Source organism: Anas platyrhynchos, chromosome 8 (assembly GCF_047663525.1).
Source record: "Anas platyrhynchos isolate ZD024472 breed Pekin duck chromosome 8, IASCAAS_PekinDuck_T2T, whole genome shotgun sequence".
Lineage (NCBI taxonomy): Eukaryota > Metazoa > Chordata > Aves > Anseriformes > Anatidae > Anas > Anas platyrhynchos.
Window position 1 is genome coordinate 34,403,646 of NC_092594.1, and position 25,718 is coordinate 34,429,363.

The window sequence follows — 25,718 nt, forward strand, 5'->3', positions numbered from 1 at the left end:
AAGTTACAGCAAATAATTATCTCCAATTTTCATTAGATAATGCAATCGCTCCGGACTATTAATCTGCCGCCCGTCCGTCGGCGCGGGGTGCTCAGCTCCGCGTCTCCTCCTGCTTCCCTGTAGATTTGGTCCCAAGGCACCTCCACAAGCTTCGCACAAGGCTCACGGATCCATTTTTTTATTTGGTTCCCCCCCCCAACTTCTTATTTTTTAAAATGAAAGGGGAGCAGCGCTGCTGGCAGCGACTCGATGGAGTTTGGGGCCATAGCCACACGCTCGCCCGTGCCCCAAAACCGGCCTCCACGCTCCCCAGAGCGACTTCTCCCACCTCTGCCAAGCACAAATCAAGGACAAATTTTAAGGGAAGCCCCCCCAGCTGCTCCCAGCCTGGGCACGAGCCACGCCAGCTTTTGGGGAGAAACAGCAAGGCTTTGGGGCCGGCTGCTTCCAGGACAGGCTACGGCTCCGAGCCCATCAAGACGGGGAGCAGACCTTGTTTGGGAAGCGCCACGCAGCTCTGATGCTATGTAAACATTAATAAACTGCAAGCACGCGATGCAGCTTTCATTTTTGTTGTTTTTTTTTCTTTTTTTTTTTTTTTTTTTCCAAATCAGGAGCCTGCTGGCTTCGGCAGCCGGGCTTCTGTTTGACAGCGCCTGTCTCCGTCGCCGCTTCTGCTTCTCCTGCCTTGCTAGAGTTGGAAATTGCCAAGTGAATCCTGGAAGGGGTTTCGAGGCAAGCTAGATTTACATTGGTAACCTGATTTAAAAAGGCAAAATAATAAAAATAAAAAGGATTCACGGCGTTAGGAGAAGGCCACCCCACTGCTCTGGGGTTTAATGGGGCCGAGGGGCTCACCCATGGGGGATGTCGCCGGGCGTGTAGGGCAGGCAGCGCACTGCAACGTGCCTCGAGGGTGTATTTGGGAAATAAATAAAGAAAGAAATATATTTTTTTGCTGCTTTACATTCCAACTAGTGGGTTTTATCCCGTAATCCCAGCTGCTGCTTGCGGTGCTCGTAGCCAGACACCAAGCGATGCGCGGGGCTGGCCCCATGTTTGGGGCAGGAAGGGCACCCAACCCTCACCCAAAACTCTCTGCCCTCCTCACCAGACCCCATTTTTGGGGTGGTTTAGCTGAAAACTGCCCCACCTCGGCCCGGCCCAGCCCCTGACACCACCGGGAGCTGCGGTGCCCCGGGTCAGCCCCGTCTCAACCCAGGACGGCCCCACAAAACCTCCCGACTTGGTGCTTTATCTCCCGCCATGGGGAAAGGGGCGAAATGAATGCAAATACTCCGGCCGTCCTCCCCTTCTTGTTAGGCGCTTTGAATGCCAAAATATCACATTTGCTTAAGCCTATTTTCCTGCCAGCAGCTGGCTGTTATTATTCCCCGACACCAAAGGCGAGGGGGAGAGGGCCGGTCCCGAGCAGGTGAACGCCATCTGCCCGACCCCGCAAGATGCCCGAGACAAAAAAGCCGGCACGGGGCCGTGGGGACCCTCCAGGGGCTGCCCTACCCCATGGGGGCCGCTCGGGGGGCTTTGGGGACCTGCAGGGGGAGGCACGCTCCTCTCGGCCCCAAAAGGATGCGCTCAAAGGGATGAAATGGGATCCCTGCTGCTCTTACAGCACCTCCAACCCCGAGATGCTGCCCTACAACAGGCTGCCCGAGCGTGTTTCCCCGTGGAAAGTCACCCAAAAACTCTTCCGACCAAGGCGAGCGTGGCTGCCCCTTTGTGGTTTTTACCATCAGGGTTTGTTTATTGCCGTTCTTTGTGGGTGCTGCCCCAAAAAAATACAGTTTCCCAGCTCCGGTAATTGCTGGAGGCATTTGAAAATTAATAGGGCAGCCAGAGCAGGGGACAGGAGGAGTAAATCTGACGTAACCGCCGCGTAACTCAGCCGCCAGCGCCAGCGGGTGGCTTCCTTCGCACCCGGCGCAGCCAGGGGCTAAGTGGGTTTGGGGCCGGTCGGGCTCCCAGCCCTGCCCCAAGGGATTTGGCAGCAGGAGGAGGAGGAACCCAAAGGAAACCCCATCTCCCGGGCTGCAGGGCTTCACCCGCGCCAGCCGAGCTCCCGTCCTGGCACAGTGACCGCGCGCGGAGCCCCGTCCCAGGGTGCCATCCCCCTGCCAGGCCAGGATTCGGATCCGAGCGCCGTTTCCAAGCCCTCCCTTCATCCCTGCGTGCTCACTTTCCCCTCTTGCCCTCCCCCTCTGCCTGACAGCCCTAAAGGAGAGCAGCTCCAGGGATGGGGATGTGTGGGCACCACGGCCCCAGCGGTGCGGGATCACCTCGGGTTTGGGGCTGCCCCGTCCTGGGAAAACTTGGGCCGGCCGCGGCGAGGAAATGACATCAGGGAGCAGGGGCTTTTGTGCCAGCAGCCCCCCGCCACGCCGCACAAAGCAGGAGGAGGTTTCTAAAAGCTCTCGTGGCAGGGAAGGGCCTCTCCATCTTCCCCCAGGCTCTGGCTTTTGTATCCCCCTCGCCACCGCCGCGCCGCCGCGGCCGGATTCAGCGGCTCTGCTGTGGGAGCCCGGCCTCCTTCGCCTGCCATTGCTGCAGATTTCACCTCCGGGCGAAAGCAGAGAGAAAAAAAAAAAAAAAGAGGAGGAGGGGGAGGGATGTAAGAGGGAAGGAGGGAGGGCTGGGGGGCGCAGCCCGCCTCGCGTGGTCGGGAAAAACAACAGAATGTGGTTGGGGGAGAGCTGCGCGGCGGCTTGACAAAAATCGCATCGCCGAGGAGCTTTGGATGGCTCTGCCAGAGAGGGAAAAAAAAAAAAAAAAAAAAAAAAAAAAGTGTCTTCCCACTTGCAAACAAGAGTTAATTATAGCCAGAAAGAAAAAAGGAGGAAGAGGAAAGCGTTAAAACCATCTGTGCCACAAGGAAGAGGCCGGGGCCGCGTGGCGCAGGCGGCAGCAGCGCCGACAGCTGTGCCGGCACCGCCGGGAGCGCCTCGGGTCCCTTCCCAGGGCCACGTCCCGGTGTCTGGGGGTGTCCCGGCACGGTGTGGGGTGGCACGGGTCCCCACGGGTGCCCCCCGGCGTAGCCGCTTCCCAAATATTTACCTAGCTGGTTTTGAAACCGAGCCGAAAAGCCGCAGGGTTTAAAGTCCACGTCCCGAAGCGCTCCGGCCTCGCTGTCGCCTGGCGGCCCCGGCTCGTAGAGAAATTCCTAGCAACTGGCTGAGGTGCTGCTCGTGGTCTCCAAAGAAACGGGACGAGCAGTCGAGACCCTATACAATGCCCGGGGTCTTGCCGGCCCTACAGGGGAGCAGTCCCTGAGCTGCCGGGGCCGGGTGAGGGCTGGGCACGCGAGCGGCTCATGGCAGAGGAGCCCTGGTGCTGCCCAGCCCCTGCACGGATCCACCGCAGAAAATAATTAGCCATAATTAAGGGCTTCTGGTTTATGGCTCAAGCGATTGTTTAACCAGCAGAGCCCTGTTGAGATGAAGTTCAGGGCTACGCCGATAAATGTTGCTTTGCTGGGATTTGGTTCGGCTGCAGCCTGCCAGGAAGGGAGCGGGGCTGCACAGAGCCACCCCGGGCACACGAGCTGGGCCACCCCATAACTTTTGGGGTCTGGTCGGAGGGAGGAGAGGAGGAAAACAGGTGGGGAAAACCTGCTAGGGGCTGGAGAAGGCAGCAGGTGAAGCACCACAGAGCACGAAGCCGCTGCGGGAAGGTCTGGAGCGAGGTGGGGATGATGGAGCCACGCTCAGCATCCTTTAATTATCCAGGGATGGGGCCGACGAGGTGGGTGGCGGCACCAAAACCCACAGCACGCTCAGACCGAGCGGAGTTCTGGCTCAGGAAGAGGAGGGAGAGGTTTCAGGAGCACCCAGCCCCACCTGCGGCGCTCTCCCCGCGGAGAACATATGGCCCGTCGCACGCAATTAGGGACATAACGAGCGGAGATAATCAGCGAGTTCGGGTGCTCCTCCGCCACGTGCCGCTCCTAAAAGGTGAGCCTCGATCCCCAGCGCCAGGTCCGGATCGCTGCACTGGGACGAGCACTTTGGCCCTAATCTTTGGGAGCCCCAAAGTGCCAAATGTTCACCCATCCTCCCCAAAATTCATCCCCAAATCTGCACTTTTCCCATCATCAGGTGGAACCTGACTTCCCCCAAAGCCCAGCCTGCGCTGGTTTGTAGGTTCGGCAGCTCGGGAAGGGCGGGTGGAGCAGGGTTAAACCCCGAGATCAATATTCACGCCGAGACAGCTCCTCCGAGGCTGCAGTTGGTTAAGCAGCCCCGAGATTTTTGCCTTGAAGCGCCCCGCTGCAGCCACGGCCCTACAGTGTCCGGATGCACTCAGAGGGTAATTTATAAAGAGTCATGGAGGGGAACAGCAGGTTTGTAGGGTAGCACGGAGAAACCCGGCTTGGGTGAAAACCTGGCGGCAGCTCCACACAAACCACAAGTTTTTTTTTTTTTTTTTCTTTTTTTTCATCCCAAGCAGCCCTCTGTTATCCCACAGCCCCGCAGGAGATGGTTTCGGTGCTGCCTCTCCTTTGGGAGAAGCCCTAAAGTTTTTAGGGATGGATGTGCCACGAGAAGCAACTCCGGGGCTGGAGATGCCCGGGCGAGGGCTGGTGGAGATTTAGCACCTGGGCACGAGCGCCTGCGACGTAAATCTGTAAAATGGACAAAATGTAAATCTGCCCCGCCAGGAGGTTCCCCCGGGGCTGGTTTTAAGACGAATTACCTGAAACCAGGCCAAACGCGACTCCCCGCTTCAAACCAGCAGCGGAGAAGCCCAGCACGGGGCAGGGGAAGGCCAAGGACGGGGCGGCCAGCGGCACGCGGAGCTCTGGGGATGGCCAACACCACCCTACAGGGCTGGAGCAGGACATTTAGAGGCTGGGGAGGAGGAGGAGGAGGAGGAAGAAGGTGAGCAAGCCGTGGGGAAAGGCCCCGACGCTGCTCTGGAGCCGGGAGCATCCTCCCGTGCGGGGAATCGGAGCCCCGGAGGATGGGGCTTGCTCTGAGCGTGACCCAGGAGCAGTGTGGGGAGCACCCACGGCACACGAGCGCACCGTAACGCAGCTCCACTTTAGACCCCGGTGTTTTAGGACGTGGCAGGAGCCTTTGTGCCATGGCCACAGCCACCAGAGATCAGTCAGGGATCCCTTACACCCCGATCCAGCGCTCGAGCTGGTGCAGCAAGCGCTGACTTAAAGACCCATATCAAATACACGCTGATACCGCCGCTTCCCGTTACCCACGCTGATGATTCAATTAATTTCAAAACAGCAGTGAAATTTAATTTCCCCGTTAACCCTGCCAGCCCCTGCCATGGCGAGCGGCGAAGACCAGCAGCAGCCTGCCCGGCTTTCGGCTGGACCCGAGGGCTGGCGGGGAGAAGAGAGAGGGGAAGGGAGGAAAAGGGGAGCACGAGGGCTCTCCAAGCCCTTTGTAGGAGCAGGCGGTGGAAGTATGGGATGGAAACCAGCTCGGCGCTCGGCTCACCCACGGTTTGCCGGGTCCGAGAGCGACGTGAGCCCTCCTCGCCGCCACGCAGCCGGAGGAGAGGAGAGGAGGCAGCCCAGCCCGTGCAGAGCCCTCCCATCTGCTTTTGTTTTCCAGTGTGCGCCTCGGTCCCGGGCTCCGCTAAGCCCCTGAAGTCAGCGGGCATCTGTTCGCCTCCACCCATCGCAAGCTGCCAGCGCCCGCCGCTCTGACAGCCATCAATCACGCCGTAATGTGCTGACCACAAGACCCAGTGGGACATCATTTTCAAGTCAAATGCAGCAGTTAGCATAAAATAAAGCATCGCCCTGTTTTTATGATGCTGCAGCTGCAGCGAGGGACTCGGCGCGCAACAAAAGTGAGGGGGGAGAAAAAAAAAAAAAGGCACAGGAAAATGGCAATTCTACTCTTCTGAGTCATAACAATTATGACGTTGTGATAAGAAACGTTTTCTATGAATTTTTAAGTACCAGTAATCCTGTTTTGCAATTGTCCCCCGGGAACGAGGCGACAGATTGAATGGGGCTGACAGTTATTTCCATCCTGACAAACACGGCTCCGACTCGCCGTCTCCTCCCTCGCCCTCCTCCCCGCGAACTTCCCGGCCCCGCCGCACGCTCCCAGCCCCTTCCCAGCACGCGGGGCCCTGCTCCTGCTCCTGCTTCTCCCAAAACCTCCTCCGTGTGCTGCTCTCGGTGCCCCTCGGGATGGCCCCAAAAGGGCAGAGCAGACCCAGACCCCGGTGGCTCAGCAAAGCGCACGCAGCCCTTCCCGGGAGGAGGGAGGGCGCCTGTTTGTTTGAGTATTTCAGGTCGGGCACGAACCCAGCACCTCGTTGTGACGCTGCAATCAGTGCCCGCCAATGGGTTTGTTTTGCAGAGAAGGGAATAAATAATGGATGGGGAAGGAAAGCTGCCACGGAGAGGCTGCTGGGGCACCGGGCGGCCTTCCCCATGTGTCTGCTTTGCGGCCCCTGGAGCAGGTACCCGAGGACCCTGCTCAATGCCGAGCTGCACGAGGCCACGAGAGCATCCTGTGAGCTACAGGAGTGCCCTCTACCAGGAGCTGTGCCGGGTATCCCAAATTAATCCAACAGAAAGGGAAGTTCTCCCTGGTTAGGCACTGTTTGAGACCCACGTGGTGCTGCCCATCTTCGTCCCCACGCAGGTCGGGGGCTGAGGGGCTGGCACCGAGTCTCCCCGACACCTTAAAATAAAAATAGGGAAGGCAAAGTTTCTGCTCAGACCCACGGCACCGTCAGCCCCTGCTCCGAAGGGACCCGGGCTCACCTCGCCGGGAAGCTGGGCCTTTAAGCGCCATACAGGCATTACGAGCAGCCTGTCAATTTAGATGCAAATTTATTTGAGATGCGACAGAGGGCTTACAAAAGAAGGTGCACTAGATGCTGTTTTCTTCCCCTCGCACCATTGTGAGGTGGCTCCCAAGTGTATTAGAGCGTATTAGGATGGGTGACTGGGTAGCTGGCGGGATTGGTAATGGGATCCCGAGACTTTCACCTCCAGGTCAGCCTCTGGGGCAAATCCAGCCCGGCTCAGCAGCCCGGGAAGCCCTCACAGCCCCAAGGCTGCTCAAGTGGGTGCTGTCAGAGCGGGGCAGGTACAGAAGGGTGTCCAGAACCGCCACCACCACCAAATTCTGCTTTTCCTCCGAGCAACCCCGCGCCCATCTCCCCACCACCTTTTGCCGAGCTCTTCCAGGGCGGTCATGCCCATCTCAGCATCCTTTGTTTGCTGCTTTGCTCCCTGACGATGAGGAGGCACCAAGAGGAGCGCAGAAACTGCCTGACAAGAGTTTGCCTCAGATCCTACGAATCTCACCGAAATATTTGGCGTGCTTCTCCGCCTCGGCTGGTTTTCGGGGGGGGCCTGAGCCACGCGTCCCCGCTCCCGGGGCAGCTTCTGAGAAAACGTAACCGTTTCTGCAGAAAGTTTGGCTCCGGCTGCTTTGGCCAATGGCAGGCGCTGCTTTAATCAATTCAAATTGCATTTTCTGGAGATAAAGTGTCGCACTCCCGGCTGCCAATAAAAAGCGAGCTGGACGGCAGCAAAAAAAAAAAAAAAAGAAAAAAAAAAAAGAAAGAAACCAACCCCGTGCACGCTGCAAAGTCACCGTGCGAGCTTGCAGGGTGATTATTTATAGCGTTTCCCTCTGCAAAAGCCAAAAATAATTGTTCCAGCCCAATTACCGAATTTCTGAGCGCCCCGCTCAGGGGTCGCCGCCGCGCCTCGGGCTGCCCCCCCCCATGGGGGTGGCCCTTTGGGATGGTGCCCCCCGTTGGGACGGTGCCCAAAGGTGTAGGGCAGGTGCTGAGCCAGCACCAGCACGGGGGTGGGGGCTCAGCGAGGGGGATTTATGGACCTGGATGGGTCCACGGGGTTGAGCGGGGGCTCGGAGCCTTCTCCAGCCCAGGGCACCACCAAACCCTCTGTCAGAGGCGCCGAGAGCTCGCCCTCGGCTCGCAGCACGTGTTCCCCGGCGGCTTCAGGCGTCCTCAGGTTTCCCAGCTCTCCTCAAGGGCCCTCTGGTTGTGTTTGGAAGGCGCCTCCTTCTCCCTGCGCTCAACCCACCCACTCCTCTGCTGCCTTTTATATCGCCGGCGCAGGGAAGTGCCGGGGCTGTGCTGCAGCCAGCTCAGGCAGCCGGCGCAGAGGGGAGGCTGAAGCACGCCCCGAGCCCCGGGAGAGGCTGCGGGTGCCTGCCCCGAGCACCTTCCCCAGCAGAAAACGAAATAAATTGAGCTTCAGGGCCAGCAGTTTCACGGGGGAGCCCAGACTCAGGACTGTGCGCTGCAAAACCGTCGTGCACGCAGCCACAAGCGACCTCCCAGCTTCTGGAGCTGGGAGCACACACATTTTGGGGATGTTTGCAGCCTTTTTGGCCAAACTGCTGGCAAATCAGCCAGAAGCCAGCCCCAGCCTCCCCAGGAGGCTGCAGCCCCCAAGCAGCCGAATACAATGCCAGCCCCGCTGTGCCCAGAGGGTGCGGGGGAACCCAGCCACAACCCCAACCACGCTCCTCTTTGGAGACCGCCCCACAACTCCCCTTGCTGGGGAAGGAATTTCCCCACGGGGAGCGGAGGCTGCAGCCCAAACGGGTGCACCCGAGGGCCGGGGAGCCTCAGGGGCTGCAGGAGCGGGTGCTGGGGGCAGCGCTGAGCCCCCCGGCGAGGCGGCTGCCGGCTCCCAGCGCAGCAGATGGCACGCACAGCACTCGCCGCTTCGCTTCCCAGCCGCCATCACGGAGCCGCTCCTCGCAAGGGCGGAGGCGGGGGGGAGACGGCGGGGTGGTTTTTTTCCCTTTCCCTGGGAATTTGGAGGTTTTTTCCCTTTCAAACCAGGCGTGAGCCCATGGTTGAGGTGCTCTCGGCACCCAGGGCGCAGCACTCCGCACGGCCCCTGGTTGCCACCGTGAGCGCCAGGCTGACCACTGGAAACCCCCCCGTCGGGAGGGACAAATCCCAGAAAGCCTCAGGAAGCGGGGAGAGAGGAAAAAAAAGGGATGAAGCGATCAAAACGAGGGCTTTCGAGGGATTCTGCTCGCTCGCCTGGATTTTCTCCTGTTTGATCGCTCATCCCCGGCTCGCCACGGGGCGCCCTCCGCCTCCGCCACCCTCGAAGGAGGGCAGGGGGTTGGGAGAGGCGTGCCCCAAGGGGAAGGGACGTGGGGATGAGATGAAAGCAGGGGGTGAAACGGGGACCGGAGCTTTGTGGGTGCTGCTCTGCCTGCTGTGGGGGCCTCGGCACGGCCTCGTCCTGCTGGAGGCAGCGGGGCCCCGCTGAGCCGCGCGATAGCGCCGGCAGGAAGCGCCTGGCCGGGTCAGCGCCACGAGCTTTTGCTTTCTGCTCTGGAGGTGGAGCCGCGGGGCCTCTCCGAGCTGGAGGACCTGGGCCTGAGCGTACAGCACCCTGCGGGGGTGCCGCTTCCCGGCATGGTGGCTGCAGCCTGGTTCCTGCCTCCCCGTGGAAGCCGCCACCCCGAGTCGCGCTGCGAAGCCCTAAATCTGGGCATCGCAGCCTGCTTCCAGCAGAGCTCGGTTGTAAGGGACAAAAAGCCTCGTCTGGGGGTGAAGCAAAGCCCCGAGCTGATGGATCAGCACCTCCAGCCCAGCCCAGCCTCGTTGTGCTGTGGCTGCAGACACACAAAGGCTGCTCCCCTCCCACCCCCCCATGTCCGCACGCAGCTGCCGGGGCACAAAAGGGGTCGGGGGGAGCCAGGCGCCTGCTCCACGCACGGCCAGGAGGAGCTGGCGGGGCTCGCGCTGCCCTGGGGTGCACGCACACAGCTCCACGTGCCCGGCCTCGAGGGCTTGGCGAGGCCAAAAATCGGTGAGGGAGTTTGCTGGTGTCCCTTCTTCAGCCGCAGCTCCGCACGGGTGCTCGCGATGGCGAGGGAAACGGCACCGAGAGAAGCCAACTTTGGGGAGGTTTCCATCAGAAATAATCCAGAAGCCTGGAGTGGCCATAGAAGCACTGCCCTGCTCTGTGCTGCCCCAAAACCAGCTCTTCTTCCCCAAAATGTTTCCAACTCGCTGCTGGATGGGGACATCTCACTTCATCACTTCTCCTATCGCCTCCTCCTGCCCCCTCCTTGCGCCCCACTGTGTGTTTTTTGCTCCAGTCCCAGCTCCGGGTGGATAAGGAGGGATGGATTAGGGCAGGACGAGGGAATTGGGGTTCCTGGGGTTTCAGCGGGGGCTGTGGGCACATTTACAGCTGCAGACAGGGGGCTGCGAGGGGGCCACACATCACACACCCCGCTGAGCGCAGCAGGAAGCCCGAATCACCACCCCAAAACATCACAGCCACCACCTGGGCTACCGGGCCCCGCTCCAACCCGGCGAAAACCTTCCCCAAAAAACCAAACCAGAGCCCGAAGAGGAGCACGGGGGCAGCCCGGGCTTGGGGGGGGCCGTGCCGAGGAATGCCCGCGGCGCCGGGCGCCGGGAGCCAAGCAGCTGGAGAGCCGCAGCCTCATGAAATAATGAAATGCCAAAGCGAGCCCTGCATCTTCCACAGTCTCTCAGGTCACCTACCAGATTAGGAGGCCTGTTGCTAAGGCAACCATATCTTGCAAGTGCGAGCTGAACTTCCCCATAATTTTTAACCCTTTCGGGAGCCAAAGGGAAAGGAAAAAAAATAAATAAAAAAGGTGGCGGTGGTGGGGAGGGGGGGAAACGAAAGGAAAATATAATAGGGTAACGCCGATGGCACGACCCGGTGGGGCCCGAGGGGGGCAGCTGAGGAAAATGAAGTGAAAGGAGAGGCGGCCGGGAAGGCTCCCCGCTCGCTGCACGCCGCCCTGGCTCCCTTCCAGGCGGCTCAGAAAATTATTCAGCGTATGCACGCGCAGGCGAAACCCGGCAAACTTTCTATGTGCCTGGCAAGGCAATGCAAAAAAAAAAAAAAAAAGAGAAAAAAAAAAAAGAGAAAAAAAAAAAAAAAGGGTTGCGCATATGAAATGGGGACAAACAAAGCAAAAAAAAAAAAATAAAAGGGAAAAAATAAAAGAAGTTTTTACTACCCCCGGCGGCCCCGCGGGGACAGATGGCCGGCGCTGCGCCCCGGCTCCCGGTCCCCTCCCCGGCGAGGTTTGGAGCTCCACGGTGTGGCCCCATAAAAAGCAGCCCCCTCGCTGCCACTGCCCTGAACAAGGGTAAAACCCGGTGGTTTTGTCATCTATGGGGTTTAGGGGGGTTTGTCATCTGGGGGAGGTTTTCCAGGAATTCATCCTGCTGCGGGGAAAAGCGAGCTGGGGTGCGTGAGGGGTGCGAGGGGAGGGGAAAGCGATGAGGGGGAAGCGGGGGTTTCTTGCTCGGGGAGAGGAGCAAAGTTGAAGCATCCCAGAGAATTTTGGGGGTTTCCAGCTTGCCTCCATCCCCGGAGGGAGGATAAAACCCCACGGTGAATGCACAAAAGCAGGGAGCCCCGAACGTCGCACCCATCTGGGAAAACGGGGACTGGGAACAACGAAAAAAAGGAGCCAGGCAATGGCCAGGCAGCACGAGGAGGGGGGAAACAACACCAGGGAGGGGAGAAAAAGGCATGGAGACAAGGAGAAAATGTGGAGCAGCATAAATCAGGAGCGCAGGGGGGGAGAAATGCCTGGAGGAGAGGAGGGAAGCGGGGCCGGGGAGGCAGAGGAGCACGTGCTGCTGGGGGGGCTCGGGGATAAGGAGGGGAGCGGTGCCGGGGGCTTATCAGCGGGCTGCACGCCCGGCCTGACGTGGAGACTCCCCCAGCATCTGCTCCGTGCCCCCGTTCCTGCAGCCGGGGTCTCGTTTGGGAAGGCGAAGCCTCCGCTGGCAGCGGGAGCAGGAGATGCTCGAGGGAAGGGATTCGCCGAGGAGCACCGGGAGCTGCCTGGCTGCTGGCGTCGACGCTCGGACGCTCGGCAGGCTTCGTGCTGAGCGCCGCCGCCACGTGCTGCAGCTGCACAGGGCACTCGTTTCGGCCCTCGTTTCCTTGTCCCCCTTCCCAGCCTCGGGGTGGGCACAGCGATCCCCGCAGAACCCCTCAAATCTGCACGGCACGAGGTCGGCGTTGGGAAGCCAGGACCCCGTGCTCACAGCTCGAGGACAACGCAAACTTCCAGTAAAACAAAATAAAAATAAAATAATAATAATAGGAGCTGCAAGGGGCCATGCAAACCTGCTTGCCTGGTGGCCAGGCCAGCCTTGCAAAGGGCTCCCACGCACCGGGGGTGCTCTCCTCCTGCCCTGCACCTCGCGGGGGAACTTGATTAGCCCTGCATATCAACGCCAAACATCTGTAACCGGCCAAATTTACAACCAGAAATAAAGAGGAGTGACCTTCCCCGTGCTGAAAGACATCTAGGTTCTTGTATTACAACGACGGGGACAGGCAAAATTCATTATCTCTAATAGCTGTCCTTATAACCAGATTAAACACAAAGGCATCAATTTCATATTCCTTGACCCGCCACCGTTCCCACCCGGAGCCGAGGGGAGCTCCCCTCCGCCGCGGCGGAGCCGGGCGCCGCGCAGACAAAACCCATCAGTGCCAATTAAGTTCCTGGTTGTGCACGCACAGCCCCCGGCCCTCCTCCCCGCCGGCAGGGAAAACACGGTGACAACGGGGACAGCGAGCTGGTGCCTCGTCCCTCGTGGTCCTTTTTTGGGAAGGAGGCAGCAGCACCAAGGAATTGCACCCGAGGTGTCCCCAGCCCTCCTGGTGGCACGAGGCTCTCCCATCAGCTGGGTTGGGGACACCGTGGCACCCAGCTCGGTGTCAGCACGTGGGGAGCAGAGGTTGGCGCACGGATCCAGGGGAAAACTCCTGATTTCCAGCACACAAACACATCCCAACCCTCCAAAAATAATGGCTAAATCCAACTGCGCCCACGTTGCCCGGAGGAGCTCCCTGGTGGGGTGATGCCCCCGGGGTTTTTGTCCCGAGGACGCCCGCGGTGCGCTCACCTCCCTGGGCCCTGGTGCTGCCAGCCAGCAGGCGGGGAGCAAAACCCCGTAATTTCCATCAGAGGATGCTCTCCGTGGGGACCTCCAGCTGCCAGCCAGGAGAAATAAGCCACCGGAGACAACTTTCCTGCAGCACGGCCTCCTAATGGCTTTCCTCAGCCCTCCCCACGGCCCCCAGTGGATGCACGCACGAGGGCAGCTCCTGCTGGAGAAGGGCACCATTGGGGCCGGCCGGCCTCGCTCCTTCCCAGCAACAAGTCCGAGGGGGCTGCAGAACCCCGCACATGGAGGGGAAGCTTCAGATGGAGCGGGCGGGCAGCCTCCCATGCTGAAGCACCAGTGAAAGTTAAAATTAATTAGCTGGCGTGATGACAAAGAAGCCATTGTGCGGCACACGGAGGAGCAATCCAAGTACAAAGGCTGCGTGGAAGTCGCGTTGAAAACTCCTTGATGGCTGCAGGTGAGGACGGACAAGCTGTCAGGACACGCCGTGACACCCAGAAGGGCTCGGGGACGAGCAAGCAAATGGGTTTTTAATGAGGCAAAGAGCCCCAGCTCGCACCTCCTCTCCGAGAGGAGAACAGCCAAGGCCTGAAGCACCTGGGCATCGTCAGCACAGGACAAAACTGCAATTGTTTTGGTTTTTTAAATGGAGAATTGTCCCCAAGCCTGCTGTGCCCAGAGGTGGAAGAAGTCCCTGCTGCCAGAGCCCTAGGCTGCTCCTTTGGGAAGGAGCTCACAGCCCCAGAGCTGCCGCTCCGCTCCCCTGGGCACGCAGGAGCTGCTGGCAACACAGGCAAAGCACCAGGGGAGCTACAAAACCAGAGCAACGCTGGTGCTGAGCAGCCCAGCAGCACCCTGAGGACTCGCCTCTGTCCTCCGGGGCAGGGCTGAGACATCCACAGGCACCGCTGGGCAGAAGGAAAGCTTGGTGGAGAAGGCTGGGAGCCGTTCACACCCTGCCGGGGAGCCAGGAGCCTACAAGGAAGCGCCCTGCCCCTTCCCCCCTGCACACAGCAGCATTTTATAGGCTAAAATACACCAAAAAATCACCACCACCACCACCACCAGCAGCCTCCTGATTCTCCCCTAGCTCTTCTGGGGAGCAAACGCCAGCACCGCGCCGCGGCCGGAGGGCTCGAGGCTCTCCGCGGGGCCGCTCTCCTGCGCCGGGGCTGCCGCAGAGCATCCTTCATCCTTGGCTTTGGAAGCTTTCTCCGAATCCACAACAAACAGCAATGAGGTGCGAGCCCAGCCCGGCGAGGTTGGTTGAAAACCGGGGGAGAAACGGACAGGGGGAAAAAAAATAAAAAAAATAAAAATACTCCTAATAAACCAAACCACCCAGCAGCTGCGAGAGGCGGCCGGGCCGGGCAGCAAGAGCTCATTTTCACTACAGAAAGCTGCTGCACCCTGGGAGGAGAGACGCTCGAGATCAAATGTTTAAGGGTTTATGCAGAAACATTAAAAAAAAAAAAAAATTAGAAAGAAAATGTTAGCTTAAGACACAGCCAGAGGTCTTCCTTTGGACTTTATCTTGACACCGCAGGCTGCGGCGACAGGGCCTCACGCAGCGCCGGGGGGCTCCGGGAAGCCCCCCAGCCCCAAAAAAAGGGGTGGATGTGGGGAAAATGTGCGCCCACTGTGCCTGGGGGGCTCCTGCCCCTTCCTCCCCCTGTCCTGGGGAGGCTGTGGGTTGTTCCCACAGCCTGGGGACAGGGACAGTGCCTGAGCCAGGGTCCCCCAGGGGCCGGGAGCCCACCCTGTGATTTGGAACCCCCCCCCCAAAAAAAAACGCCCATCTGTAAGCTTTTAACTCAGCTCCTGGCACCAACCCCTTCAGCAAACAGCCCCGGCACCGCCGCTTGCGGCCACGAGCAGGGGTTTCGAAAGGGAAAATAAAAAAGCAAAAAAAAACAACAAAAAAAAAGCCCCAACCGAGCCGTGGGGAGGTGTTTGTTTACTCGCACAGGAGCCGTTTTCTCTCTCCCCCCAGCAGCCCGGGGCTGCTCTGCAGAGGAAGGAGCCGTTTCCTCCTGGCACAGCCCCCCAGCGCCCTTTTGGGCCCCCCCCACACCCCAAATTGGGGCGAGGGAGCTGCCTTTGCCCCCGAGGTGGTGCCCGCAGCACCCAGCAGCCCCGTCCCACGAGGGGAAGCCGCCAGCACCGCCCCAGGAGATGCTCGGTGTGGCTGTGCCAGCCCTTCCCATGGCCTGGAAACACGAAACCCAATTAGCACCGTCTCCTCGGGGCGTGCAGGATGGGCTATTTGGGGATATTTTATTTTTTATCCAGCAGCCAGACTCCCCACGGGCACCCCGTCTCCTGCCGCTGCGCTGCCTCCTCCCCGACAGGGCTGCACCACGTGCACCAAACCAGCCTCGGGCACGGCTTTCGCCATCCTGATGGCACGAGGAGGGCTCACGGCGGGGGTGGGCACCCCAAATACACCCCAAAAACACCCCCATCCCAGGGGCTTGGCCCCACGGATGTGCCCACACGATGCTCGGCAGCACCGGAGCAGGGAGAAGGCTGCGCTGGAGCAGGGTGGGATGTGCTGAGGGTAGCAGCTCCTGCCCCTGCACAAAAAAAAAGGGTTTGTGCAGCCGGTTGCAGTTTAATTCGTGAGGGCCAGCGGCAGAGCAGGATTGAAGGAGCAGAAAAAGCCCGAGCCCGGGCCCCAGCTCCCAGCAGCTGTTTCCAATAGAGCCAGGGGCTGCTTTAAAAGAGAAAAAAAAAAAATAAAAAAAAAATATATGGAACAAAAGGTAGGAGAAAATCCAAGTTTCCAAGGTGAGGAAGGAAATGATCAGGGGAACAGGAAAGCCTCACTCGTACCCAACGCCACCTCCCCGAGGCAGTCCTGGGGGGGCTCGGCCCCCTCCCCAGGCACCACGAGGAGCCCCCGCCGCCTTTGTTCCTGTGCGAGGACCCCCGGCAGGAAGCCAGGGGCAGGTTTACGAGCCCAGAGCCACAAATCTGCCGGGGGCTGAGCCCCCCCCTGCTGCGGGGAGGGCGGCGAGGAGCTGGGGGCCGCGGCACGCGGGTCCCCTCGCACGTGGCTGCGGCTGCGGGGCAGACAATGGGAGCGCACGCGGCCTTCCTCCTCCTCCTCCTCCTCACGCTGGGCTTCGTTTCCAGCAGAGCCGGCCCCTCTCGCGGTGCCGGGTGGGTTGAAAGCAAAACAAAAAGAAAGCAGAGGCACAAAAAGGCTGCGGTGCGTCCCCTCGCTACCCAGCGGCTTGCTGGAGGCTGGCGCTGGTGGAGACGTGGAGCCAAACCAGCGCCGCTGCCCAGCCCCGGGGGCACCCACGCCCCTGCCACCCCAGAACGCACCCCGAGCATCTCCAAACCCACACGGTCTCCCCCTTGCCAAGCAGAACCCAAAACCCCGCGCCACCTCGGGCAGCTTCCTCTCTTCCCCATCCCGCCCCCACTTTTCGGTGGAAATCCCTGGTGGATTGGAGCCGGAGAAAACTTTGCATCTTCACACCATTTGTTGACACAAAACGCATTCCAGTGCCTTACTTTTACAGAGGCACTCCGAGTGGAGGGGGGGAAACGTCTGTTTCCATTTGAAACTGTCAAAATTAGCATTCAGTAATTAAAAATCACACCCTTTCTCTTAATAACCTAACCAGCATGATACAATCAGGTTGTGCCAACTCTTTAATCTAATTGACTAATTACAGATTTTAATTTAGTCAGTTACTGAACAACTGTTGACAATTTGTTTTCATTAGGGACAGAACAGGATAAATATTTAGGCTCCCCAGTCAAAGACTAAGACATAAGCTCTCTGCTCTGACCTCAAGTTGAGCACACTTGGCTTTTCCAGCGATAGCAGCTCCGGGAAGGCGGCGCTCTGAAACCGCGTGTTCCTGTCGCCCCGTGCCACGGAGAGTGCAAAAAGTGGAGGTTGCCCCGCACCGACCGCTGAGATGGGTCGAAAAAATGAAAATAAAGAAGAATCCAGCTCTGCGCAGAGCTCCGGGACAGGCAGGGTGGGCAGGGGTGCTCGCACGCAGCGGGGCAAACCCGTACCTGTCCCTGGAGAAGGAGGGGAGGCTGAACCCAGCCCGCTGCTGGGAGAGGGAATTTCTCTCTTTTTCCCCCCTTTTTTTTTTTTTTTTCTAAGAAGCGATTTGGAGTTTTGCAGCTGCTCCTGGCAGCCTGCCACTGCGGGAGGAAACTCCTCTCTCCGGTTACCTGTGGGGATCCCTGTCCCTGCAGAGCGGGGCTGGAGAGGGCCCAGCTGTGCCATGAGGCGCCGGAGCATCGCTGGAGCCCTGCGGGGGCAGGCAGGGCCCCAAAAGAGCCGTGCCCACCCCACAGCCCTGCACCGCACCAGGTCTGGCCCCAAATACCTTTAAAATCAGCCTCACTGCACTGCTCAAGCACGTAAAAAGCCCCAGGTGCTCGGGGCACCAGTTTGGTGCTCCTGGAGCAGGCAGACAGCCTGGGCTGGGTTGGTGACCCCACACCAACCCCCCTACCTGTATATAGGGCACAACGTGCTGTGACAAAAGGAGGAAGCTTCCCCACAGCCTGGGGACAGCGCCAGAGGCAGAGAGGGGCTGGCAAACAGCTCCAACGGGACCAGCCTTTTGTGTGCATCACCTCCCGAGCGCAGCTGGAAGGCTCCTCCAGCCCCGTGAGGCTGGGTTCGGGGCCCTATCCCCAGAGGACACCCCCAGCAGCATCCTCCCTGGTGGCCATCCCGGCCCTGGGAGGTTTCCCGACTTGGGAAACCTGCTCGCTGAGATCCGAATCCTACAGGAAAAGTTCCAGATGCTGGGGAAAAAAAAATAAATAATAAAAAAGAGGAGGAGGAGCCCTGGCTGTTCCCCAGCCAGGCGCTGCCACCGAGCTCCCCATCACTTCGGGGCCTCCTCCCCAGCTGCAGCCACCCCGCTGCTGTGCCAGAGCATCCCTCCAGACAGGAAAAGTTCTATAGGAAGAGCTGCCTCGGTTTCCTGAGGTTAAAAAATAAAATAAATCAATGCTCTGCTCTAACAAGCACAAGGCATGCCCGAGAGCAATCCGAAGCCGCCGCTGCGTAAATCTTTCGGGTGCGGGTTCTCCTGGGGGGGAGCGGGGGGAAGCAGGAGGCCCTGGCACCGCTCTGCTCCTCCTCTCCTCCTCCCAGCCCCGCGCCGGCAGAGCAATCCCACAAAAAGTCTGTAGCAACAGTCAACTAGATTTAAGTTCATTTTCTGTAGCTGGAGGCCAAAATCGACTGAAGTGGTTCTGGTGATCAAGTTTGCTGCAATTCCCCTTTCTGCGTATTAGCTCTTTGACAGAAATTCACTGCGGTATTTAAACTGGCAGTCATCACCGCTAACTCAAATTGTATTGGCTTTCCCCGTGTTGAAAGGCTGCGCTGCAACCAGCCAGCGGCCAATTCCCCGACAACACGGGGGCTGAAATCCCCCGTAAGGCCGGCACCACGCTGCCCGAGGGTGGGGAGGCAGAGCTGGGCTGGACGCCCCCCGAGCACCTCCCTCAGCAGCTCCAGGGGCTCGAGGGTGGGAGCAGAAAGCTGCCCGCTTGGGGAAGGATGGGATAAATGCGATAAAGGTAACCCTAAATCAAATTGCTGCGGGTCAAGGACAGCCCGTAAAGCAGCCCTTAAAGTTGGGTGGGGAGCAGTAGGGACCTGGAGCGTTTTAACTTCTCTGGTACAAGTGGAAGATGCTGACTGGTGGGACCCTACCAACACACCTCGATAACTGGGGACAAAATCACCACGGTGTCCCTTCTGCCTGCACAGACCCGATCCCAAAACAACTCTCCCAGTAGCCACCGTCCCTACGCAGCATCCCAGCAGCCTGACGGCCCGCCTGGGGAGGAAAAAGGGAAAGGGAAACTCCTCGGCCACAGCAAGAGCCTACAGCAGCCAACGAGCGGCCCCAAAGGAGAGGGCGAGCCTTGGTTTGCCTGTTGGTTTTTCCTCCCCAAAAGAATTAAATATTAAAAACCGGAGGGGGAGATTGGAAATCTGTCCTGCTGCTCCCAACAGTTCTCCTACAGTGGGAAACGAGCTGGAAATCACACAGCAGGCAGATCCCACGGTTACACTCCGCTAACGAAGCACCGCTCCCACAGCCTGTAGCTCTCCAAACCGGGGCTCCCCGTGCCCCCCGGCTCCCCCAGGGCTTTTTTTGGGGAGCCGGAGCTTCGGGGCACCCCCTCTGCCTCATGCCCACGGGGACAGAGCCACCACATCACTTTTTGGGTAGCAAAAGCCACGCTCCACGCGCACAGGGGCGACCGCGGCGCAGCCAGCGCTGGGCTTGGCCACGTTTCAACAGCACCTCCTCCGAATCTGGGGCAAGGCCTAGATCGGGATATTTTTAACCGCAACCAAGAGATGAAATTACTCACCGGTCCACCCAGCCCGGGGCTCGCAGGAGGCGTGGGGAGGCTGCTGGGGCGCTCCCCAACCCCGCACGGGATGCGCCCGGGTGCGGGGCTCGGCCCTGCGGTCCCAGGAGCCGGCACCCAAAAAACAAGGAGCTATTCACACGCGTTTATCAGCCGGTTCCTCTCCTCGGTCAATATTTAAGTTTTAGCCCGGCAGGTCCCTGCCCTGCAAAGTACACTCGGAAAGCGCCGCGAGCATCCCCAGCCAAACACAAGCACCCGTTTTAGGGCCAAAACGGGCCCACCAGGACAAAAACTGGTGCAGGGAAGCCAACAGAGGGCTGAAAATCTCCCTCTCCCTCCCAGTCTTCACAGCGAAACCCAAGAGGCAGAGCACTTGGGGCTGTTGCAGAACTGCCTTACAGTGAGAATTAAAACCAACCAGGATTGTGTCTCTGCCCTGTAAGCTCACAGCACCGTGCATTAAGGAAGTTTACGCGCATCACCTAATGCGCTCGTGCCCATTGTTGGAATTATAACCGAGCTGAAAAAGATTAATTTCTCTAAACACGCTAAATCCTCAGATATTATTAGAAGGCTGCTGCGAACGTAGCATTACCATGCCCTAGCTGCTGATGGCATCTTTACCTGGGGATCTCCTTACCTGAAGGTCTGGGTTTGCCTCCCCGCCCAACCAGGCCCCAAAGCAGCAGGATTCGGCCCCAAAACCGCGAGGAGCAGGCGGCAGGCAGCACTCAGCAGAGGACTGAGCAGCCCTGATGGATTTGCTGACAAACCCCGGGCTGTCAGCTCGCTCTCACCCTCGGTTCAGGAGTTCAGAGCTTTAACCTGACCCAGTAAATACAAACCAGCTACGCAGGAAGCGGCACGGCGCAGCCAGGGGCTGGGCAGTGGGGGATGGCCACGCGACGGACAGACAGACGGACAAATGCCCAGCACAGACCAGGAGCAGCTCCCCCGGGGGACAACCAAGCCACCCGGCCCCACGTGGGCTCGGCTACGCCACCACATCCTGGGCGCCTCGAGGGGAAGGGACAGGCTGCAGGGCTCTGCTCCCAGCCAACCTCGCGCATCTCCCAGCAGCTCAACCCAGGCATGTCGAGGCAACGAGAGAGCGGGGAAGGGAGGAAAAATGGTTTCCATACCATAGGCTCCCAGGAGCAGACAAAAACAGCTCCTGCTACACCATTTCAACTCGCTTGACTCCAGTCCAAGCCCACAGCCAGGTGACTAATCCTTTGATTCAAATTCCTCCCCGCTGCAGATCAGCGCTGCAGATCTGGGTGACTTCAGCAGGACGGGAGCGGGCAGCCCACCCCGCTCCCACCACAGCCAGCGCCAACAAGCTCCATGCCCACGGGACGAGGACGCTTTTGGGAGCGCAACACCTTGGCCCCGAGCATCCCAAGCGAGGAGGAGCATCTGCTGGCTTCCAGCAAGCCCTCTGCAGAGGACAAGCCACAGTCTGCTGCCACCAGGCACCCGAGGAGCTGCACACCTAGGGCAGTGTTGGAACAGGGGCTCCAGAGCCACCAGGCTGGTGAGCAGCGAGCTGGGGCACCTCTAAGGTTTGCTCCACACCAAGCGGACTCGTGGCAAAGCAGGTCCAGCAGCAGCACCACAGCTGGGGCTCCTCCAAGCATCCTGCTCCACGTTTTGCACAAGGACCAGAAGCCCGCAGCACCAACAGGCAAAAAAAAAACAAAACAACCCAGCACCGACCGCAGAGGGAAGAGGGCAGGTCTGCACCACCGCCAGCAGCTCGCGCCTACCTCCACGCTGCCTCCTCCTGAGGGAGGATCCCCAGCCAGCCAAGGCAGCCCCGAGCCTTGCCAAAGCCGGCGAGGTTTTGGGAGGCTGAAAACTGGGGGATGGCATTTGGGGGAATCCCCCCCTTCCCTCCCCGCCTCCCAGCTGCGACCCAGCGCCTGCCCACACGCCACGACACCCATCGCCATCGATCCGCCACGGCAAACGCTTTGTTGTCCACTGCCATGCAAAAAAAAAACTGCTCCCTTCTGCCAGGAGCCCGAATGCCTCTAAGTGCTTAAGATAAGTATCGGGGCTCATTTACATAATTGCAACATTATGAAATGCTGCTCAGTCAAACCAGGAGGCTGTTGGTTAAAAACACGCTTTTGCCAGTTGGTTACGTTCGCTCTCGGCGCGCCGAAGGAGCCCGAGCTCCCCAACTCTGTAATTACCGCGAGGATTAGAAACTTGTTACTCACATAGTCATGAAAGGCTTTGGCTTCACTTGAATGTTCGCAAGTGTCTCGCCTTTCGGGAGCTGCACAGTAAAGGTCCCAAAACACGCTGCACGGCACAAAAAGCTCCGGTTACCGCCGACGCCTCCGGCAACTGCCCGGTGCGCTCGCTGAGCATCCCCCAGCCCGGCGGGGGGACCCAGCACCCCGAAACCAACCCCTGGTGGTTTTGGGGGTGCACCAAACCTTGTGGGACCCCGCGTGGGTAAGGCACCGGGTGGGAACCAGCTGCAGGGTTGCTCCCCCAGCCCCCTTAACCATGCTCCCCATCCCCCGGGGGCTGCCACCCCCTTGCTCCCCAGGAGCCAACCCCCCCCTATAAACCACAGGGACCCCGTGGGGGCCGGGGGGGTGCACTTACCACCACCAGGAGTGCAGGAAGCCGGGGGGCTCGCCCAGCGTGATGTTCTTCTCCCACCGGATCTGCAGGAGGGGGGGGAAGCGAGAGGCCGAGGGTTGGGAAAAGGGGAAAAAAAAAAGGACCCGGGGAGGGGGTTGTAGGCAGGGATACCCACACAGGGCTCCCCCCCCACACACACCCCCGGGGCCGCCGCCCGCACAAGATGGAGGCCGGGCGGCGGAGCACAAAGGGCGGCGGGGGGGCTCACCTCGGACAGGAAGGTCTGCGCCGACTTCTGGGCGCCGACGTGCAGCAGGTACTCGTAGACGTACAGGGCCAGCCTGCAAGAGCCCAGCAGCGGCAGCGTGGGCAGGGGGCGGGCAGCACCGGCACCACCCCCCCCCCCAGCACCGCCACCACCTCCAGCAGCCGCCGCCCCGCACAAAGCCGCGGCCGGAGCCGGGCAGCGCCCCCTGCACCCCCCCCCTTTAATTCCTTCCCCATCCTCCTCCTCCCGCACCCCGCTTACTTCTCCCGCGCCTGCCCGTCCGAGGGCACGGCCGAGCCCTTCCCCTTGGCGAACATGTTGGGCGCGGAGCTGCGGGGGCCGCCGCCGCCCTCCTCGCCTTCCTCCTCCTCCTCCTCCTCCTCCTCCTCCTCCTCTTCTCCTCCTGCTCCTGCCGCCGGTCCCCTCGCTGTGCCCGCTCCTCCGCTGGCCGCCCCCGGGGCTGTCAGAGCGCCGGCCCCCGCCGCGCCCCCATGGCCCCGCCGCTGCCTCCCCGCTCCGCTCCGCTCCGCCGCCGCGCAGCCGAACGTGGCCGCACCGTGCGCCGCCCACCCGCCGACTGACAGGCGGCTCGGCCAATCGCCGGCAGGAAGGGGCGGGGCGAGCCGTGGCCACGCCCACTCAGAGCGTGGCCACGCCCCCAAGCTCGCGCCCACCCCCCCCGCCCGCGCGCGGCCTCCCGCGGAGGGAGGGAGGAGGGGGGGGGGAGCGCGGCGCCGCGCTGGGTCCTAGCGCCGCCCCGCTGCCCCCTTTACCGCGGCCGGTTGGGCTCGGAGGGGAGCTGGCCCTTTAAGGCGCGGGGCCGCCGCGCATCCCGCGCGCTGATTGGTCAGCGCCGAAGGGGGGGGGAGGGGGGGGGATAGAGGGAGGGGGGCCTTGAAACCGCCCGCCGGGCGCTGAGGGGAGGGAGAAGGGGGGGGGGAGGCGGCCGCTGCCTCAGGGCCGCGGCTGCTCGGCTGGGAGCCCCCCGGGGGTGGGGGGGGGGCTGCGGGGGGAGCCCCGGTGCCGGTAACGGCGCCGCCCGCCCGCTGGGGCCGGCCCGCGGCTGAGGGGGAGCCGTGAGGGGCGGTGAGGGGCCGGGCGGGTCCTCGCCCCGCTGCGAAACTTTGCCGGGTTTCGGCCGTTTGGTGACGGGGCGAGGCTGGCGCGGGCGGGCCCCGCTGGTTGCGTGTGGTAAAAAATAGAAAAAACACAATAAAGATGGAGTAAAAATGGAGTAAAACGGAATAAAAATGAATAAAATTCAATAAAATGGAGTAAAATGGAGAGTGTGTGGTGTTGTGGGGTGTTAAATGCCGCCTGAGGGGCTGTTTGGGGGGGGGTCTGGGTGCTGTGGGGCTGCGACCCCATAACCACGGCTCCTGTCACAGCCGTGTCCCTGTCACAGTTAAATTCATGTTTAACAAACACCAATTATTCAAACCGAATTTAACAAACACCGGTTGTTCAAATCCAGCCTGGTCCTGCAGGGGCTGAGGCGCTGAGGAGGCGCGAGCAGGGTTCAGGCAGCCCCGCGAGCCTCCTGTGGGGCTGGCCGGGTTTTGGGATCGGGGAGCCGCCGGGCGTAGGAGGAACTCCTCCAGCGCCACGGCGCCCGTGGGAATCCCCACGGCCATGGGGACCTGCCCGAGCAGGGCCCAACTCGCTCGGGTGCCGAGAGAAAAGCTCGGTGTGCGCTGCGGTAGGTCCCGAGCTATTGGGGTTTGGGGTTGTCTGAGAGCCGGGCTGCAAGGAGCGAGCACAACCTGGCTCCGTGGGTGCTCTGTGGAGAGGCTGCCTGGAGCTTGGCGGGGTGGCAGAGGACTCCAGAAGGTGTCAGGGACTGCAGGGCACAGAAAAACCCCAGGTTTTGTGTCCTCCTGCTGCTCCTGTGGCGTTCTGGCAGGGTTGGAAATAACGAGGGGCCTGCTGGGGGGCTGTGAGCCAAGTGTGACCCCCCAGGGTAATGATGGCAAACAGGAAATATTTACTAAACATCCCCGTTAAATACAACACCCTCCATCAGCTGTGGCTGCTCCACATCCAGTCCCGTTCACCCGATTTATTCCCCTTGAACCCATCTCGGCTGTTGCTAGGGGAGATGGAGAAGCGCGGCCGATCGGAAGCCTCCCCACGAGTGGCACCAAGAGAAAATCCTAAATATCGCCTCCCTGGCGCGGGGAAACGCAGAGCACGACGCCGGGACGAGGGTGGGGACCCCGGTCCCGTGTGAATTCGTCCTCTGGCCCCGGCCCCACATCTGCCGTGACCCCATGGTGAGGGGATCGGGGCAGATGGCAAGCCGGCGCTTTGGGCCGGCCTCGCCGAGGATCAGAAGGGAGACGAATTTCATATCTTCGCCACCGCAGAGCACAATTAAGCGGCTCTGCGAAGTTTTAACGCAAGTTATGACAGGAAAATTCAAAAATAAAGAAATCCCAACACCCGCAGCCGGCTGCTCTGTCTAGCCGGGTCACGGGGGGTGGCACCGAGCACTCCCAAGGCTTTGAGGGCAGCCTGTGGGCCGAATTCCTCACCCCGTGCCTCTCTCTGTTGGGATTTTTCCTTGGATGGCCGTGATGAAGGCATCAGAAATGGCTAAAACCCCAAACCAAGAGCCCGATGATGCCTTTAACCACCCGTCTGCCGGCTCACAGCCCGGGGTGCCTCCCTCCCCACATCACCCAGCGAAACGGCCCCGAAGGCAGGAGAAAACGCTGCCAGCTGCCCCAGGGGGACAAAGGCACCCCAAGGGGAAGGCAGCGACCACGCCGGGAGCTGCTGGAGGCTGGGCCAGGGCTGCTGTGGGATCCCCGTGGGCAGGGATGAGCAGCAGGACGGGCAGGTTCGGGAGGGAGTCGCTGTGGGAAGCGCGGCCTCGCCGCCGCCGTGCGATTTAATCGTCTTTTGGGGATCCCTGCCCGCCCGGCGGCCCTGCAGTCGTGGCCGGGAGCGGGGCGGGGAGGCTGGGGGATGCAGGGCGAGGTGTCTCGTCCTCGTCGTCCCCTCCCCAGGGACGCCGCTGGAGTCGCAGCTCCTTCCTCGAGGCCCTGAATCATCCCCGCTGCCATCTGCTGCGCCCTCGCTCTTCCCCGCAGATGTCCCTTCTTCCTTCCCCAGAAGATGAGAAGCGGGGACGAGGTGCCAAAACGCGGCTCCGAGCAGCATCTTAATACAAGGCGGGATTAATTTCTTCTGACTGCTGTTCGATGGCTCTGATTAAGCCGAGCAGCATTTAATTAGCTTGTTTGGACTGCCTCGAAACCCGTGCCAAAGGTGGGGGAGCATCCGCGTGCGGGTCCCCTGGTGTCCAGGAGCTGCTGGGGCTGCCTTCACCTTCACCTTCCCCTTCCCCTGGCGCAGACCCCACTGCCTGGGGGCTCTTTTGGGGGCTCTTTTGGGGTCCCCCCGCCACCCACTTCACCCCTGTGAGCCTCACAGGTGAGCCAGGTGCCTTTTGCTGGTCTTAGTGCTGGTGGCACGCGTGGAGCAGGCACTTGGGGAAGGCGAGGAGCGGGATGGGTGCGAT

General features: G+C 60.7%; 1 protein-coding gene across 4 annotated transcripts in view; it reads right to left on the reverse strand.

The window, feature by feature from the left end:
- Positions 1–22,779, reverse strand: part of SSBP3 (single stranded DNA binding protein 3) — a 45,528-nt gene extending 22,749 nt beyond the window's left edge. For 2 of the 4 annotated variants that reach the window (XM_038182852.2, XM_038182851.2), the window contains exons 1-4: positions 22,454–22,779; positions 22,193–22,265; positions 21,946–22,007; positions 21,549–21,633 (exon numbers count right to left, since the gene is read on the reverse strand). In XM_038182852.2, the coding sequence (XP_038038780.1) occupies positions 21,549–21,633; positions 21,946–22,007; positions 22,193–22,265; positions 22,454–22,509 (276 nt within the window). In that variant the 5' untranslated portion in view covers positions 22,510–22,779. The remainder of the gene's footprint in view (positions 1–21,548; positions 21,634–21,945; positions 22,008–22,192; positions 22,266–22,453) is intronic. The other 2 variants (XM_038182850.2, XM_038182849.2) reach the window with 1 other exon arrangement.
- Between the last annotated feature and the right edge of the window lie 2,939 nt (positions 22,780–25,718).